Source organism: Hyperoodon ampullatus (genome assembly GCF_949752795.1).
Source record: "Hyperoodon ampullatus genome assembly, chromosome: 9".
Taxonomy (NCBI): Eukaryota; Metazoa; Chordata; class Mammalia; order Artiodactyla; family Ziphiidae; genus Hyperoodon; species Hyperoodon ampullatus.
In genome coordinates, this window is record NC_136922.1 from 79,026,699 (window position 1) to 79,045,173 (window position 18,475).

Here is an 18,475-nt window from a genome sequence, read left to right on the forward strand (position 1 = left end):
GTGTATGTGTCACTGCATAAGCCAAATGGGGACCTTTGCTCTAAATTTCTAAGCACATGGTACTCCTTATATCTATACCCCTCTCCCCTGGGTCTTCTCATTATTCAAGCTATTAAGAAAGCAGCATGAAATCCCAATTGTGTTTTATAAACTGATTAGGAATATAATTCTTCAAAATGTCCTTTTGTGAATGACAAAGATAGGGAAACCTTGATCACCAGAAGGTTGGACTAAATGAATATTCTCTTTTAACTTTTATCCATTAACAGTTGAGGATTTATTTTTTCAGTAAGCAGTGCAACTCTATTTGTTTTAATTTTATGGTACAAAAATAAACCTCCTCCAACAGTGCCTATCCTTTCTTAATAGGATGCTGGTGATGATACATTATTATTTTTACAAATATTATTATTACTGTCACTAGTGAGAATTTTGCAATGTCTTTTGGCCATCATGACAGCTGAATAACAGTCATCAGCATACATTTATATAATCAAAGAAAGCATATGAGATTCTTAGGCTAAAATTCTGATATATTTGTGTTAACTGGCCGTTGCCTGTTTTCCATAGAACTAGATTATTGTAAATGTGTTTATATTCTTAAAGTTTTGATATATTTAATTGTTTTAATTGAATGGGTTATTGTTTAAGTGTTTACTAATTATTTCTGGGAAAAATAGAAGTTTAAAGCATCTGGTATCTACTTCAAATTATTGGTAAAGTAGAAAACTTTATGGTGATGTAGAAATTAACCCCTACCCCCAGGAAAAGTATTTTTATAGAATTGAATAAAAGCCAACTTTTAAATTCAGCTGTGTAGAGTTCTCTATGATCAGTGAAATATACCTGCTGATACAAATGAGAGTTTAGCAAGAAATATTTTGGCTTAATGTCATCCGCATAATCCATCGCCCTCTCCCCAGTGCCAACATGGGGTATTAGTGTGCAGAGTAGGTGCCCAATAAGTATGTGCTGAATGAATGAATGAGTATGTGCTTAAGTCCTCTTTTCTCAGCAAGGCAGAGGCCTGGGTTTCTGACTCAGACTGGGGTAAGAGAGGGATGTGATGGGGTGGGGGGTAAAACCTGTTTGTAGTTTTAGGGAGGGGGTGAAAAGGGAACCAGAATTAAATTGCCAAGCCAGGAAGTTTGGAAATAAAAGGATAGTTGGCAAATTTTAAATCCTTGGGAGCTGACTGAGCGCAAAAACCACCCCAGTGAAGGTTCTGCCATAGAAATCAATCCAGATGGACTAAAGCAAAGATGTTTACATGGGCTTCCATGAGCATATTCTCAGACATGTGAGTGTTCTCTACAATAATTCTGTTTTAGAATGAGTGATATCTCTTTGCTGATAATCTAAAATAAATTAATATAAGCCTCTTTCTTGTTGAATATATATATTCTGCTGCTAGATTTTACTCTTCGCTTTAGAATTTTTATGTACAAACATTTTGCTTCTATGTTGTTCTATTTAATTGTCTAGGGCTACTGAGAAAAGATAGAAGTAGACAATACATAAATAATACATTTTCATTAAAGAGAGGTCAAATGACCTTAATCCATACAGTAGAAAGATGAATTTACATTGTCCAGTAGGGAAAGTGAGGGGAGAATGATTTTCACATAGCATGTTCAATAGGATGGGCTTAGTGAATTCAAAAGGTCCATGAAGTAGTTACTTAACTTGCTATGTGCTAAAAATTATTAAATTTAAAAATCATCCTTCACATTAACTTGTTAATGTAATTTAGAATTAACCTGATTTGTATTGGTTTTATGTTCTGTTGTGTTTAAATTGTAGCATTTTAGTTATTTTAGGCTTATGACAATTATAAGCGTAAGGAATGTTTAACATAGATTTATATTTATACGGTTGTGCAGTATAGAAACAAACCTCTTCTGGGCTGTTGAAACCTTTATATGGAGCCCTTGGCATTTCTCAAGTTTCAGTTCAAGAAGTGGAGTCAGGAGAAATTCCTTTGGTCAGCTATTAAGGAGAGAGAGCTGGTTTGGACTTTTTAATCTCATTATAAATTCATGTTCATGGTCCTTATTGATTAAATGGATGGAAATTATTATTTCCTATTACAGTCTTTAAGATTACATTAATTAATGAGGGAAAAGTGAGCACATTAGCAATATCTCAAACCAAATACTTTCTTTTTTTTTGATTGGAGTATAATTGATTTACAATGTTGTGTTAGTTTCAGGTGTGCAGCAAAGTGAATCAGTGATACATATACATATATCCACTCTTTTTTAGATTCTTTTCCCTAGAAGCCATTACAGAGTATTGAGTAGAGTTCCCTATGCTATACAGTAGGTCCTTATTAGTTATCTATTTTATATATAGTAGTGTGTATATGTCAATCTCAGCCTCACAATTTATCCCTCCCCCCAAACCAAATACTTTTTGTATTACTTTTCTTTGATTTGATTTCATAAATATAAGATGTTTCACTACCTACTAATGAAAATATAAAAATGCATGACAGAGTTTTAAAAAATGACATATTCCTTGTTTATAGGGATACATTTTGTGATGATGATTCTGATCACAATGATGATAATTTCTATCACTTAAGGGGAACTTACCACTTGCTAGTGGTATGGTTTATGTTATATGGTTGGCACTTGTATATTTTATCTAATTTAATCCTCATGGTAACCTCACGAGAAAGATACAGTTATTATTCCTGTTTTACAGATAACAAAAACTGAGTCTTTGAGAGCTTAGATAATTGAGCTAAGGTCACACAGTTCCTGCAAAGTAGAACTGGATGGGGTTCAATTTAATCTCTAAGCTACATAGTTCCCCTCAAAAGTTATATTAAAGTATTTTTATGTTTAAGATACAGTATTAAATAATGTAGTAATCAAAAGATAATTTAAGTAAGATAATTTGAGTAATCAAAAGATAGTTATGAGTTTTAGTCTTCTTCACTTTGTGTATCAATAAATACCTCTTTGTTCCTAATTTTTTACTTGTTCAGTAATAGATACATATGAAACTTATATGTCATTCATCATTCCCTGGATAATTCACATTTAAAATTTATGTAGATTAGAAGTGGATGATGTTGCCCTTTCTTCTCCATTCATTCAAATATCAAATATCCAAAATATCAATTATCAAAAAACCTGGTTTTTAAAATGTTTAGAATGTTTTGAAAGAGAATATCTTTTCAAAGTTAGACCTATTAATAGTTTCCAGATTTATTATGTGAATATTATGAGTAATTTTGTCCTTATATCTAATTTGTTCTCCAGGCTATTTTATGTAGAAAGATATTTATCACAACAAAGTTGATGTTAATGACTTTGAAAATGACCTCCTTACTGGGGTGATTTTTTTGCTATTCTAGAATTGCTCCATCAGAACTGTCATAAGCACCATTCTTCCTCTTATAATGTTTATGTTACAATTAGTTAGTTCACAGGCACAGAGCTGATGTTGTCATTTAACATAACTACTGTATATAGGATATTAAAATTGATGAATACAAATATCATAGAATTCAGAGATATTTTATTAATCCTAAACTATTTACCAATCTGGCTTCCCTCTCCTATATGAATTTCAGTGGTAAGAATACATATTTAGAGCAAATATTATTTATCACATAAAATTCATATTTATTAACATACTATGTTGCTTTCACTTTTTTCCTCCAAACACTGTAATGGAGATGTTTGATACTCAATATGAAAAATGAAAGTTAATAGGGTAAAGTTTGATAGCCTCAATTTCTTTTCTTTTGTTTTCTGAATTGTCCAAAATACCCAGACTTTTTGAATTAATGGACTTTGAGTTCATTTCCAATCTAATGGAATTTACTATGTGATCTTGAAAAATATTTAATTTCTTTGAGCCTTAAGATAAATATATATAAAAAATAGGGATAAGAGTACACAACTATCAGATTTGGGAGAAATAAATCAGATACCAATATGTTAATTACCTAGCATAGTACCAGGCTCAGAGAGAGACTGTGAATATTAGTTACTTTTACCTAATAAGCACTGAAAAATCATTCAAAATTCTTTAACTCTTAATCTTAGATACCTTCACAGAGAGAAATTTCTTAGTATCAAAGAAATACATTGACTTCTCACATCTCTTTAAGCAGGTGAAATGCACACGTGTACTGTTCAGAAGTTTTATGTGATGTTTGCAATATTTGATGTACTTTCTTTCCTCTTTATCATATATCAATATAACCTTGCTAACGTATAGTTTGTTTAAACACCATATATTCTATGATGTTTGATTATGGAAATTTGTGAAGATTTAAGATTCAGAAATTTCAGGCCGATTACTTTGTTTTGGTGCTTAGGTTACTTAAAAATTTTTTCATGTGATGATTTCCTCAGCACCTCATTGAAACGTCTCCAGATAAAGCCATCAGGCAACATGGTGAATAGGCGCATTCCTTTCTATTTTTAATGCTTGAAATGTATTCTTAGAAATTTCTTGCAATTCTGTTGTGTTTAGTAATCCAAAGATATAAAATTCTCTAATCACCATAAATCTCAAATGGTGAAATTTTTGGAAGGAGAGCAACTATTCGCACTACTTTAAAAAACATATGACTTCATAAGGGAGAGATGTGTAATAAATTAATATAGGTAGATAATATATTCTATTTTAGGGCATAAATAATCTTTCTAACTATGTGCTATAATGAATTTATAGGAGGAAAAATAACCAGGAATGGAAGGGACTTCTAGTGACTATCTGTTAGCTCTTCCTGCTGCAAGTCACCACTTAAACCATCTAAATCAAATGAAATGTTCATATATGTCTTAAGATAAAAGTTGCTTTTACCTGCCTTTGGCTGAATGAGAAGAGAAGTAGTTTCTTTTAGCTTTATCTGCAAAGAAGCAGATTGTTCTTTGGCTACTTGATTGTCAGAAACATGCTGTTCTATGCCATTCAAATTAATGATGCTAAGTTTAGATTCCTTATTATTGAAACTCTCTTACTTATAACTCCTCTAACCTTTATATACTTGATGCTTAGCTATGCGGGAGTTTATTTCTGAAGATTTTCTAGTTTCACATATCAATGGAGGTGACATTATTTCTGCAAAGAATTTGACTTTGTTTTTTTTTTTTTTAAATCTTCAACATATGGTGAACTCTAAAAGATTATTCCACATTCTTTAGTTACAGTTTTACATTGTCCATAGTAAACGTATTTGAGACAGTTTCCAGTAACTATTCTAGTATTTAATTTCAAACTCAATATAACTCAATATAAGTAAATGTTAACTAGTAAAGCGGCTCCAGTTCTTTGACTTCTTATTTAATTTTCAAGATAGGAACGTTAACATTGGCTTGGAGTATTGAATAAGTAATTTTTCCAGTGACATAGAAATTGCATTTTTTTCCTCCCTAACCACAGTTACACAAAATTTTGTACTTTCTGTGTATGTAAATTGCCTATTTTACTTGGGGCTACCCTTTATGTTCACTTACAACTTCCAACAGAGCAAATCCCAGAAGTTCAGCCATACACTGAGGTAAATAGATTACCCAAATTAATAGCTGAACTTCCAAATATAGTCAGATTAATAGGTACAAGTCCATAGTCTGACCTGGCCACATGCCGGCAATTACTTGTTTAATTTGATCCATGTAGATAGCTAAGTTGGTCAATGTCAAACCCAATATTCACTCTTTGACCTAAATGTACATTCCGTGTTGGTCAAATTAATTATAAGATCAATTAGTTTTCCTCCTTATTGTTGAGGACATTATGTGAGGCTGTGTGTAGAGCTTCGCAGAATCAACTGGTGTGCCTCAGCTAATAGTTTTCTGATTTATATCCTCAGGGTCAAGAAGTGTTTTTTTATGTTAAATGTCCATGACACTCTGCTGACTTAGCCTGGAACAACTCCAAATGATTTATTCTTTGGGATGGCTATAATAGTTATATTTTAACATTAATAATAAGACTTTATTATATTATCTATACTATTATATATTCAATAGAACATTAGTCACCTAACTTGAAATTATATTTTTCACAGTTTGTATTTTTTTTTTTTTTTTTTTGTGGTACGCGGGCCTCTCACTGTTGTGGCCTCTCCCATTGCGGAGCACAGGCTCCGGACGCGCAGGCTCAGTGGCCATGGCTCACGGGCCCAGCCGCTCCGCGGCATGTGGGATCTTCCCGGATCGGGGCACGAACCCGCGTCCCCTGCGTTGGCAGGTGGACTCTCAACCACTGCGCCACCAGGGAAGCCCTGAGTTTGTATTTTTAACTGGCTGCATTGATGATTATTTGTGAGTTCTTATTAACATCAGGAAACAGTGTGACTTCCAGGCACCTCAGTTAACTAGAAGGTAAGCGTTCAGTATTCCTGAGTTTAATTTAGCTTTTGTGTGTGCATATGTGTATGTGTGTCTTAGTATAACTCTAATAATTTCTGTATGTTTAACAAATGTGAGCCATTAGTCATAGGGAGATTCAATGGCAAGGGCAAGAACCTTTCAGATTCATCTCTGACACGCCACAGAATGCCGTGACCATAGTATAAAACAGATCAGACATGAATGGGGTTTTGTTATTGTTGTTATTTTACCAAATGACCTGTCTTGCTATATGACTTTACTGTTGTATTTTGTCAGTATTTAGCATGTCCCTCTAGGCTTTGGAAAGCCAAGCTCTCCACATTTAATTATTTTCCATTTTCCTTAAGTTAATCTTTCTGAGTTGTTCCTGCATTGCTTATCTGATTTTCTTTCTTAGTCTATCTACATGTTCCTAGGAATGAAGGCCCTGTATCTATGCACACATTTCATTCTCCATAGAATAAATTATGAGGTATTACCTTAACTCTTCACTTGGTTGAGAGAGATTATGTAGCAGCCAATATAAAAGTGCCTATTTTAACAGCTAAAAGTAGCAAAATTCAAGTTAAATTTGGAGTTTTTTCATGAAGCTAGTTCACCAAAGTAGAAAATATCATTTTAATAAGATTCAAAACATATCCATGAATATTAGTAAAGTACCTGGCATGTATGACTACATATTTTGAACAGGTTCTCCACTTATCCAATCAGTAGTTGGTACTGCTTTCCCTTATTCCACTGTTATATATAAGGTCTTTTGACTACAACTACAATACAGAATAAAAATTTAGAAATTCTAAAGGATGTGTTTCTTTTTCTTGTATCATTGTCCTGCCAAGTCATGGACTTTAAAGCTGTCAATTGTAGAAATATAAATAGTTTCGACATTTGCTCAGTTGAACAGTGCTCCTCATTTTCTTTAAATTTTGCTATTTAACAACTAAATCATAACTTTGGTTAATCTATTTACTTGGTGACTGAGACCAAAATCTAATGAAAAGCAATGGAATGAACATATTCAGGTTATAGTTTTAGCATTTCTGTTCGATGGATTTACTTAAATAATCATAATGTCCTGGTAATTTGTATGTGTAAGGGTTTCAAATAAGTATAAAGTGCTCTGTAGCTATTGCTTCTTCTTTTTTTTTTTTTTTTGCACTACGCGGGCCTCTCACTGTTGTGGCCTCTCCCGTTGCGGAGCACAGGCTTCGGATGCGCAGGCTCAGCGGCCATGGCTCACGGGCCTAGCCGCTCTGCGGCATGTGGGATCTTCCCGGACCGGGGCATGAACCCGTGTCCCCTGCATCGGCAGGCGGACTCCCAGCCACTGCACCACCAGGGAAGCCCTATTGCTTCTTTTTTTTGTTTGTTGTTGTTTAACTCGATATGAACAAACTAAGGTGGTTTATAGAAAAATAGAAACAGAAAAAAGACATATAGATTCAATCATTAAAAAAACGCTTTGAAGTTGGAGAAATGTCATTAAGGATAAAATAATAACTGATTTCAATATTAGAGGCAGCTGTATCATTATAAACTGAGTTTGAAAACTTTTGTTTGCAAAGGGAAAATTTATTGGCAGTAAAAGACACATGCAGAGAATATCTTAATAGCGTGTTCAAGTAATCATGACAATTGATATGACACCCAAAGTCCTCAGTATATTCCAAACAGGCAAAGAAAAATAAACATTATTACCTAAGTATTTAATTGATGTTCATAGTGATTATCATGGTGGTTTTGGTCAGTTCATCTTTATTGCTGTTGGTCATCTCTCTTAAATTTCTGATTGTTTTACTTCTCTACTAAAATCACCAACCAACCAGCCAAGCAGCCAGGCAAAGAGCCTACCTGCCTTCTACCTACCTACCTACTGCATAAGCAAACAACAAATAAAAACATTCTGCGGTAAACAAACTAACAAACGAAAATATTCTCTAGCTCTTTATTATATAGGATGAAATAAAAATCCATTAGTGTGTGTTTTGTTCACTTTTGCCCATTTTTCTTTTCCAGAGTTATCTCCTGTAGTTCTTAGGGTCAATACAAAACCAGACACAGAGGACGCTCCACTTTTCCCACCCAAAACTTCCTTTGAACCTCCAGTGCCTCTTCTCTTGCCACTTCTTTTGGGACACTGGTTTTCTTTTCCATCAACTCAGCCTAATTCAAACTTTAAAGTCCAATTCATCTCAATTTTCTAACCCTTTCCCCTCTTACCTCCATAAATTTTCATAATATCTTATAAATACATATGGTTATTTTCTTAGGCACTGCTTAGTAGCTAGAACTTGGGATTCATGAGGGTAGTAAAACATTTTGGTCATTACGAATTTAGCACAGTATTGACACCTATTAGACTCTCATCCATAGGCTACTGAAGGAATAAATGAAAAGAATGAAGGAATAAAGTGGTATAATTGTATTTTTACTAATAATTTAAAGTTCCCTGGGGGCTCTCATAAAAATTAGCATTTATCATACATCTGTAATCATTTTGTGGCACGTGGGGCATGTTTTTATTAAAGTTTTATACACACACACACACAAACACATGATTCTACAGCTAGTGCTTGGGAAAATAATAAATTTGTTTTCCAGTGTTGTTTTCTCTTAAATGTCTTCCTAGACTTCACAATGTATATTTTACTCAAGTGTCTTTCATCCTAGTATCTATACTGTTTTGTAACTCATTGTTCACTTAACAATATGTAATTAACATTTCCCCATATGATTAAATATTCTTCTATATTATCATGTTAGAAATTTCAGATATCTCAAGGTTTTATCTGTTTAAAAACATTGCTGTACTAAACAAGATTAGAGTTAAATGATTAAATACAATTATTTATGGTGAACAACTTTCTAAAAACTGAGTCACTGCTTCCAAGAGCTTGAACTATATATATATATATATATATATATATATACACACACACACACATATATATATACACACACGCATATATATATATATACATATATATATATATATATATATATATATATATATTGCTCTTTTGCCTGCCAGATATAAGTAATTATATGTCAACCAGCTGGTTGTAAAATTGGCCATTTTCTGAATGCATAGCAGCAGTACTGGGATAAATGTGTGTGTGTGTGTGTGTGCATGCATGTGTGTATGTGTGTGCAATTCCCTTTAACAACAAAATAATGACATTGTCCTAGTAGAAGTGATAATTGACAGTAACACTAATAAATTTTGTAAAAGCAAACGAGAAAAAAATGTACATTGAGAACTATCCTGGATATAATATGAAACTTCTATTCAATGATTATTCATTCATTCACCTTTCATTCACTTTTGTATATAAAATATTATTTACTGAACACACACTATATTCCAGGCACTGTGCTGGATGACTGGGATACAAAGATCAGTGGGCTGTGACCTTAGCCTTACACCTCTGCAGAGTATACTTACATAAAATAGATCCATTACTGTAAAACATGGCTGCAAGAGATTCCTGAACAAAGTGTCCTGTGAGTGAGTGAGTGGGTGGGTGGGGAAGTTAGTAGAGGCTTCACAGAGAAGCTACTTGAGCTAGCTCTAATAGTATAAGTAGAGTTTATTGAAAAGTAAAGGAAAAAATAAGAAAAGTAAGCACAAACAAATGTATATAGTTCAAATAATGAATAGGTATTTGTTTGGTTGATTTTTATTTTTTATTTTTTAATTTTTTTTAAGTTTAAAAAAATCTTTATTTCAGATAAAATTATTTCCATTATTAAGGATAAAGCAAACACACTTCCTTGAGTCCATCATTTCAGGTGACTGTGATTTCCATGAACATTGGCGTTCCTGAGTATCATTTGAATATTTGCCTACATGCTTGTGGGAAGCTTCCTCAGCCTTTTCTTGGTAGGAATTCCAGTTTTTCTGAATTCCTTCCTTTCCTTCAGGTATTCCATTTTGCATTCTTCATGAAAGGCTGGATCATTATAGTAAGCAGTTAGACATTCTTTCAATGCAGAATTTTCTTTCTGGCATCTTACTACCACAAGGATTCCAGAGTCCTTGCAACATTTAGTGAAATCTTGAACTTGTTCAGAACATCTCTCTCGGGCCTTTTCTCTCATTATTTTAGGGATCAAAGCATCTCTTTCGACTCGTCTGAGATGCGGCTCTGCGGGGTCGAGCGCCATGTCCGCGCCCGGGAGGTGGCAGTGGCCCACACAGGTCTGGTTGGTTTTTAAATGAAAGAGAAATACGATTTGGGCCCACATTGTGGAATACTGAGTGGTCCATACCTTGATAAGAAGTTCCATAATTAGTGTAAAAAGCAAGCGAAATAGGTTTTTTTACTTTGATACATTTGTGTATTGTAGTATGATTGCCACTGAGGCAATATTTATCACATTACATTATTATAATACAGTACTATTGACTATGTTTCTTATACTGTGCATTAGATCCCTATGGCTTATTATTTACTGCAAGTTACAAGTTTGTACCCTTAAACACCATCAATCTAATTCCCCCACCCCCCCCCGTCCCTGGTAACCATCATTTTACTCTCTTTTGTACAGATTAGACTTTTTTAGATTCTACATATAAGTGATATTGTACAGTATTTGTCTTTCTCTGTCTGACTTACCTTGTTTAGCACAATGTGCTCAAGGTCCATCCTTGTCATAAATGGCAGGATATCTTCCTTTCTCATGGCTGAATAGTATTCAATTGTGTATATATGTACCACATCTTTTTTAGCCATTTATCCATTGGTGGGCATTTGGGTTGTTTCCATATCTTGACTGTTGTGAATAATGCTGCAATAAATATGGGTATGCATATATCTCGTCAAAATCCTGTTTTCATTTCCTTTGGATTTTTACCCAGAAATGGAATTGCTGGATCATATGGTAGATACATTTTTAATATTTGAGGAACCTCCATATAGTTTTTCCTAGTGGTTGGACTAATTTACATTCCTACCAACAGTGTATAAGGGTTCCCTTTTCACCACATCCTCACCGGCATCTGTTTGTCTTTTTGATAATAGCCGTCCTAATAGGTGTGAGGTGATATCTCACTCTAGTTTTGATTTGCATTTCCGTGATGATTAGTGAGGTTGAACATTTTTTTCATGTACCTGTTGGCCATTTCGATGTTCTCTCTGGAAAAATGTCTAATTAGTTCGTCTGCCCATGTTAATATCAGATTTTGTTTGGGTTTTTTGTTATTCATATATGTTAATTCTTTATATATTTTGGAGATTAACCCCTTATTCAAAATATGGTTTGCAAAATTATTTCCCATTCTATAGGCTGCTGTTTCATTTTGTTGACTTTTTTTTTTTTGCCATGTAGAAGCTTTTGAATTTGATATTGTCCCATTTGTTGATTTTTTACTTTTGTTATTTGTACTAGCAAAAGAGGTTTTTAAATAAGAGAGTGACAAACTGTTCATATAAGAAAAATATCATAAAGCAGTGCAGAGAATAGACCAGAGTGGAGGAGAAACTTGTAGTAAGAAAATAATGAGGAAACTGTTAGAATAGGCCACCTGATAGAGTCCATGTCTTAGCGGTGGTGGCAATGGAGAGAAGCTAGATTGTCGTACCTACTGGATGTGTTGGTTGAATAGAAGGGAAGAAGTACAGATCTGAGGTTGCAAAGAAACCTTATTACAGAATAGGCTCCTTTACCATTCTACTACCTGTGTTCTAGGGTACCATCCTCTCCTGAGATCCCAATCCTGAGGTACAGGGATCCCAGAGACATGAGAGGGCCAGTGAATGCACTGAATTTATGGGCAACAGTTTGGAGACATAAAGATCCATAGTCTTCATCAGATTCTCATCTCAGATTCAAGCGGAAAACTTTAAAAAATTGTAAGTCGATATGTTTAATAGGTACTTTTCTAGGGAGAGACTCCATGTTTTTCATCAGTTCCTTTTAGTAGATTATAACACCAAATAGCTGAAGACCACTGATCTATCTGAATACCCTTTTATTTTTTCACAGATTTTCTTTGTATTTAGGTCCAGTTGTTAGGACAGGGTTGCAGGGCAGTGTGGCATAAAATACATGGGTTTAAGTCAGAGATACCTGGGTTGGCATCCAGGCTCTTCAATAATGCTGCGTGACCTAGGCAGAATTGCTTACACTCTAATAACTGCAGTTTCTTCATTTGTAAAATGAAGAGAGTAACATCTAGTTCAAATATGGGCTATTCATAAGAACTTATTAGCCCAGCACTTAGTTGAGTGGCTGGTCAATAGAAGGCATTCAATAAGTGATAGCAATAATGAACACTGTTGTTATTATTCTTACATTTGTTAGATAGCCATGCTGAGGCTCATCTCAGTTCTCTCCCCTCTATGAAGCCTTCATTTATCACCCCATCTAAAGTCAATCTCACCCTTTTCTGAGCTCTTTGCTTGTACCTCCTCTTGAGATCTACCTTACTTTTACTGAGATTATAGTGTATATGTCTTCGTCTCATCCAGTTTACTAGATATTAGGGCTTTATTCATCTTGTATTCCCTTTAGTGGTGGCTATCATACATTCTACACAGGTGAGGCACAAAATTTAAATATTTTGTATACAACACAATATTTAATATTGTCACAGTATATCTGGTTCAGTGGCACCTATCAGAGCACTTGTCACACCATATTGTCTCCCTGACAACAAAGTGGATTCTGTGGGCAGAGTCTGTTGTGTATTCATGGTGCTTACATTGCATTAGAGAAAGAAAAGTTTGATCATGGGCTTCTTGCACTTGAAAAAACTTGGCTTTTACTTTTACTCTTTAAAAAATAAATATTAGATGTCCTGTCACTTATGTGATATGATATAAAACCTTAAATCTTTATATAGTGTTGGAAGTATTGTATTAAAATGTCCCATATTTTCTAAAACCTCATGTAACTCAACCATCTGGAAAAACCTAGTAACAAATAATGTACAGATAGTTCAGATTTGGTTTTGATACTGTCATTCTTCACATAATAATTTCTGTATGTATTTTTCTGGTAAGTAATTTATCCCAAACTAATTATGTAAATTAAAATTTCAGGAAGGCTATGAAACACTAACAACTCAGTTATATTATCTCAAAACATTATAATCACCTCACTGAGTAGCAGCAAAAATAGAGGTCAAAGCATTTTGTTTGTATTAATGTGGCTCTTCTGTTTTGATTTTTTAAAAGTTACACCTGAACACAATTTTCTATATCAACAATGATGCCATTTAAAAATATCTAAATGCAAAAGGGCTGTACAATAAGGAAAACCACTGTGGTCTCGTTGGAAAAATTTTAAAGAAACATTTTGTGATTTTTTAAGTGTATAAAGTAGACAGAAAACAACTGGCACCCCATTAAAGCAAACTCATGTGATCATAGTGCACAGCTGTCAGACAACCACGTTCCAAAACATCTAAACCTTCCACATGTTTAGACGGCCCTGTGCTTATTTATCACAGCACCAATCACGCTCTATTTCCATCATCTATTGACTTGTCTGTCTTCCACACTGGAAGGCATTACTTTCTTTTCAAACCATCTTTACACTCCCAGAGCCTATCTAGTACCTGGCACGTGGAAGGCAATAAATTGTTGTTTATGGAATCAATTAACAAAGTAAATAATTATCTAATTAATTAAATGATCTCTGTTTTCCAACAATTTTCAAACTTTAATGTGCAGAAAAATTACCTGCAAATTTAGTTTTAAAATGTAAATTGGTAACTTCTGCACACATGGATTCTAATTCCATAGGTTATGCAGCCTGAGAACATGCATCTTAACAAGGCCACCAGTGTTTCTGCTTCAGGAGCAAAGATTACTCTTTAAAAACATTGATAGAATATCATTCGTGTGATTAAGAACTCTTCTTGATGCAGGTAAACTTCCACAAAATCATTGGGTTGTTGTTCACTGATCCTGAATTGAGAGGGTCAGAGTGAGTGAGGACTGAACAGTGTAAGAAAAGTCCTGAGGGGCTCATGGGGAACACTGGTGAAAGGCTTTGCTCAAACTTCCCCTGATTCTGTGTCTGTTAGATTTGTGAGGTTTGCATGAATAGAAGGTAAAGCTAAAGACAAACTTGACAATGTGGGCAGATTGCAGGACAGCCTCAGGATCCAAATAAAGTCTAGTCTTCCAGTTGGGCTGCATTGGGGTCACTGTCCAAGAAATAAGCAGGGAGAAAAAATCTAGGCCAGGTAACAGAAGAGCATCTCAAGATACAGATCATGCAAGCATACTGACACCAGAAAACTCTGAGTGTGACTTCAGATACCTGGACAAACCCATCCTTCCTCAGTTCCTATTTTAAGTTTCTCAATGTTAGTTGATGGGAACTAGCAAAGTATCTGCTGCTCCCAGAGTTGGATATGCTTCTTAGGTATTGGTCATAGTGGAAGGTTAGATCACCTAACGTGTTTATACTTTCAGATTCCCCAGAATCTTTGAAAAATATTGGTCAAATTCTTGGACTCTAAGCCAGATCTAATAAATCAGTATCTCCGGGGAGCACATGATGGGAATTGATTTATGAGCATTCTTTAGGTGGTTCAGATGACTGGCCTGGTGTGGGAGCCATGACTGTAAAAAGCCTTCATAGATATTTCATTAATGAAAAATTTTTATTGTATTTATTAGGGGTCATATCTTTCTGCCTCCCCCATCTTTAGCCCCACACATTTCTGCCTCTTGCACACAACTCCTCTCCTCATATGTCTCTTAGTAGCCTCCTGTCCAAAATTACTTTGTCGTAGACTTGTTTATTAAGGTATTCTAACCCTCTAAACTTAATAGTAATTTCCTCCATTCCTTTTCCATCAATTTTCAGTCTAAAGACTTATTTTTCTCTCCTTTTATTTCCTCTGCACAATTTATATCCTAAAGCACATTCAAATTGCATGTCATAATGTCATACACCCTCTCCCCACCCACTTTTTCATGCATACGCACATAGGTGGCACGTTAGCTGGCTTACATTTCTAAAAGCAATCAGGGGCCAATGACTCTGTGTGAACAAGTGAGCAAGGTCATTATTAATCTTAAAATGTCAGAATAAAGTTCTAAAATGGAGAAAGTTGCTTAGAAAAATGGAAGCTGAGTTCACAATTGAGCAGGACGCCTAAGACATTTTACATTCCGACTTGTTTTAACAGGATTCTACTGCTTTGTAATTCATTTACAGAATAGTTATAGCCTCCCATTGGCTCAGTGCTCCCATTTATTCAGCGACTGTAAATAATAGCCATCAGCAAAGCTTTTGAAATCTTCAGATGAAAGGATCTAAATTAAGGAAGCTTCCCCGTTCATCCCTTTCCCACAAAATGGATGCTGACTAAAACACAGAAAGCAAGGAACACAGAAAGCAAGGAACAGTGTAGTAATCTTACAACCTAGTATAGTCCAGCTTTTGAGAACCATGAATGCTTCTTTTCTATGTACTGAAAGTTTTTTTTAATAAATATTTTTTTCTCAATTGGAACATGGTATTTTGTCTTAAGCTGTGAGAGAGATTGGAAAAGGCAATATCAAATCAGTTACGTTATGTGAATTAATGGCACAGTAGTTTCTTTCTTCAGTTATTGCAAGCTGGTTGCTATTTTAAGGTTATCATTATCACATACTACTGTACCTGAGAGTGAAATTTTTCATTACCATCCAAAGATGCTTCATTTTGTTGCTTAGCAGGGGACACTTTGATAAATAAATTCCAGAATTTTTTTATGTTCCCGTGGACTTAAAATGTACCTGCAATTTTTAAAATTTTATACAGATTATCTTTTTATATTGTTTACTTACACAATCTACATATTTTAAATTATTAGATGATTGAGCTAGCAGCGGATGAGGTTATACTTTTAATGAAGTGCTAAACCTTCCCATGATATTACAATTGAGTTAGGGAACCAGTCAGTACTCGCTACTCTGGGCCAATGGTGTTTAATTAGATCAGTGTGATAAATAAAATTGGGAAACATTACTTGAAATATAGAATATACTTAACTTAGATAACAATGGATTGGCAATTTAAAAATTTATATTAGAGCTCTTTGTCATTTAATCACTTTACTATATCTGATAATGTCAGTATTCAGTACTGCAGACTGCAGTAAGCAAAAACAATGTTGCCTACAAAGACCAAGTTACTGCTGGGCACTGTATGAGATGTAAGAAATACAGACATGTTCTCAGCCTTCCAGGACCTCAAAATGCATTTGAGGGACAGATAGATAGATAGGTAAGTAGATAGATGGAGAGATAGAGAGAGAGAATAGATAGATAGATAGATAGATAAAAGGATAGGTAAGATATATGGCATTTGTTTTCAATAACACACATCTCACACTCCTTATTTTTCATGCAACTCAGCTGACAATTATCCATACCATATAGCCTCTCCTATTCTGTAGCTTTAAATAGTTATTTAAATTCATGAACTTCTTGTACCTTAGAGAAGATACATTTGCTTGGTTTTTTGTATTTGTTTTCTAGAATAACTTAGGTATTGTGGATAAAGGAAATCCCTATTAAGTGCTAAAGTGTTAATTGTAGTCCTCATTATTTTGTTATTATAGGATGTAAGCATTTTTAAATGCACTATTTATTTCCTTGATGTCTTAAAAAGAAAAAATCGAGTATGTTTTTTTTTTTCTATTTAGAGGCATCATTATGTTCATCAGGGTTTGTGATAATTTAAAGGGAAATTGTCACTATAGAATGGATATGATGGAAATCTCTTGGTTTCCTGGAAAAATGCATTATTGATCTACCTTTATGACATTTTTATTTCTTCTCCTAATGTGTGAGGCAGTTAGGTGATTTCCTGCACCCCTTCTACTAAATGACTACTAAATTAATAAGTGAATCAAAGGCTAAAGCATACTTCTTCCAAGGGGTAGTTTCATTCTGTAGGAAACTATCAACTCTATTATTGATATCAATGATCCTGAGTTTGTCAGTATCTTTCAAATGTCATCTCAGAGTTCCTCATCACCAGTGTGAAGGATCATCTACAAGACTGCAGTATTCACCCTGTCCTCTATAGCACTTGCTTTGATTTTACTCCCAATGTAGGAAGGAGGAGTATTTTTAACTTCTGTAGTTTTTTAAAGAGAATTACATTTTTAGGGGTGGAGAGCTGGAGTGTGGGCAGGATTTTTGTGACATATCAAAAGGTTAATAAAATTAGAAATCCCATGCTTAATGTTATGGCAGTAATAAAATGAATAACTATTTGATAACGTCATGTTATCCTGAGAATCCTTCATTCCTAAATTACATTTGTTTTGTGAACATTCCAGAAGTTAGACTGTATTAAGAAATGAGTTTTCTACAAGATCATGAAATTCTTTTAAAACCTCAAGGTTTTGCTTGCTATCTTTTTTTAAATGTCTGATGTAATTCTTCCATTTCAAATGCCAAAGCTTGATTCTGTGACTAATACAGCTTAGTAAGCTGTATCTACTTATTTGTAAAATGCTTTTTTTAGTGAATGTGGTAGCAATAGTAATGGTCTCCCACAAAGATGCCTACATTCTAATCCTCAGAATCTATCAAAATGTTATGTTACATGGCAAAGGGCTGACCTTAAGATAAGTAGATTGTCTGTATTGTCCTGTTGGACCAAGGCTCCCTACAGAGGGAAGAGTGAGGCAGAAGAGTAAGAACCAGAGGGACGTCATCCTGAGAAGGGCTCAGATCATCGCTGGTTTTGATGCTAGAAGTGGGACGTGGTCCAAGGAATAGGGGAAGCCTGTAGAACCTGGAAAGTGAAAGAAAATGGTTTCTCTTCTAGAGCCCCAGGAAGGAAAGTAGCCCCGTGAGACCCATTTCAGATTTCTGACCTCCAAAAGTGTAAGATGATAAATTTGTGTTGTGTTAAGCCACTAGGGTTTGGTAATTTGTTACAGCGGCAATAGGAAACTAAAACAGTGAGTATTGGAGTCAAAGGTAGGAGCATTCTTATGCTGCTTCCTGGAGAGTCAGTCAAACAAAATTGCTGAATTCCCATATTTTGGTGATTGTGTGTAAGGGTGCTTCTCTGAAATGTTGCATCGTTCAGAATCTTTGTACAGCACAAATAGATACACATTCCTAGGCCTAATGCAGAGCCAGCGT

General features: G+C 34.6%; 2 protein-coding genes across 2 annotated transcripts in view; one reads left to right on the forward strand and one right to left on the reverse strand.

Moving 5' to 3' along the window:
- KCND2 (potassium voltage-gated channel subfamily D member 2) overlaps positions 1 to 18,475 on the forward strand; it is a gene marked incomplete at both ends in the record, with an annotated part of 495,857 nt that overhangs the window by 121,600 nt on the left and 355,782 nt on the right. The gene's annotated exons all lie outside the window — the stretch shown is intronic.
- Positions 10,209 to 10,529, reverse strand: LOC307058214 (COX assembly mitochondrial protein homolog; the record flags this gene model as incomplete). Its single annotated transcript, XM_079711652.1, has 1 exon — positions 10,209 to 10,529. The coding sequence occupies one exon, from the start codon at positions 10,527 to 10,529 to the stop codon at positions 10,209 to 10,211; it is 321 nt and encodes a 106-aa protein (XP_079567778.1).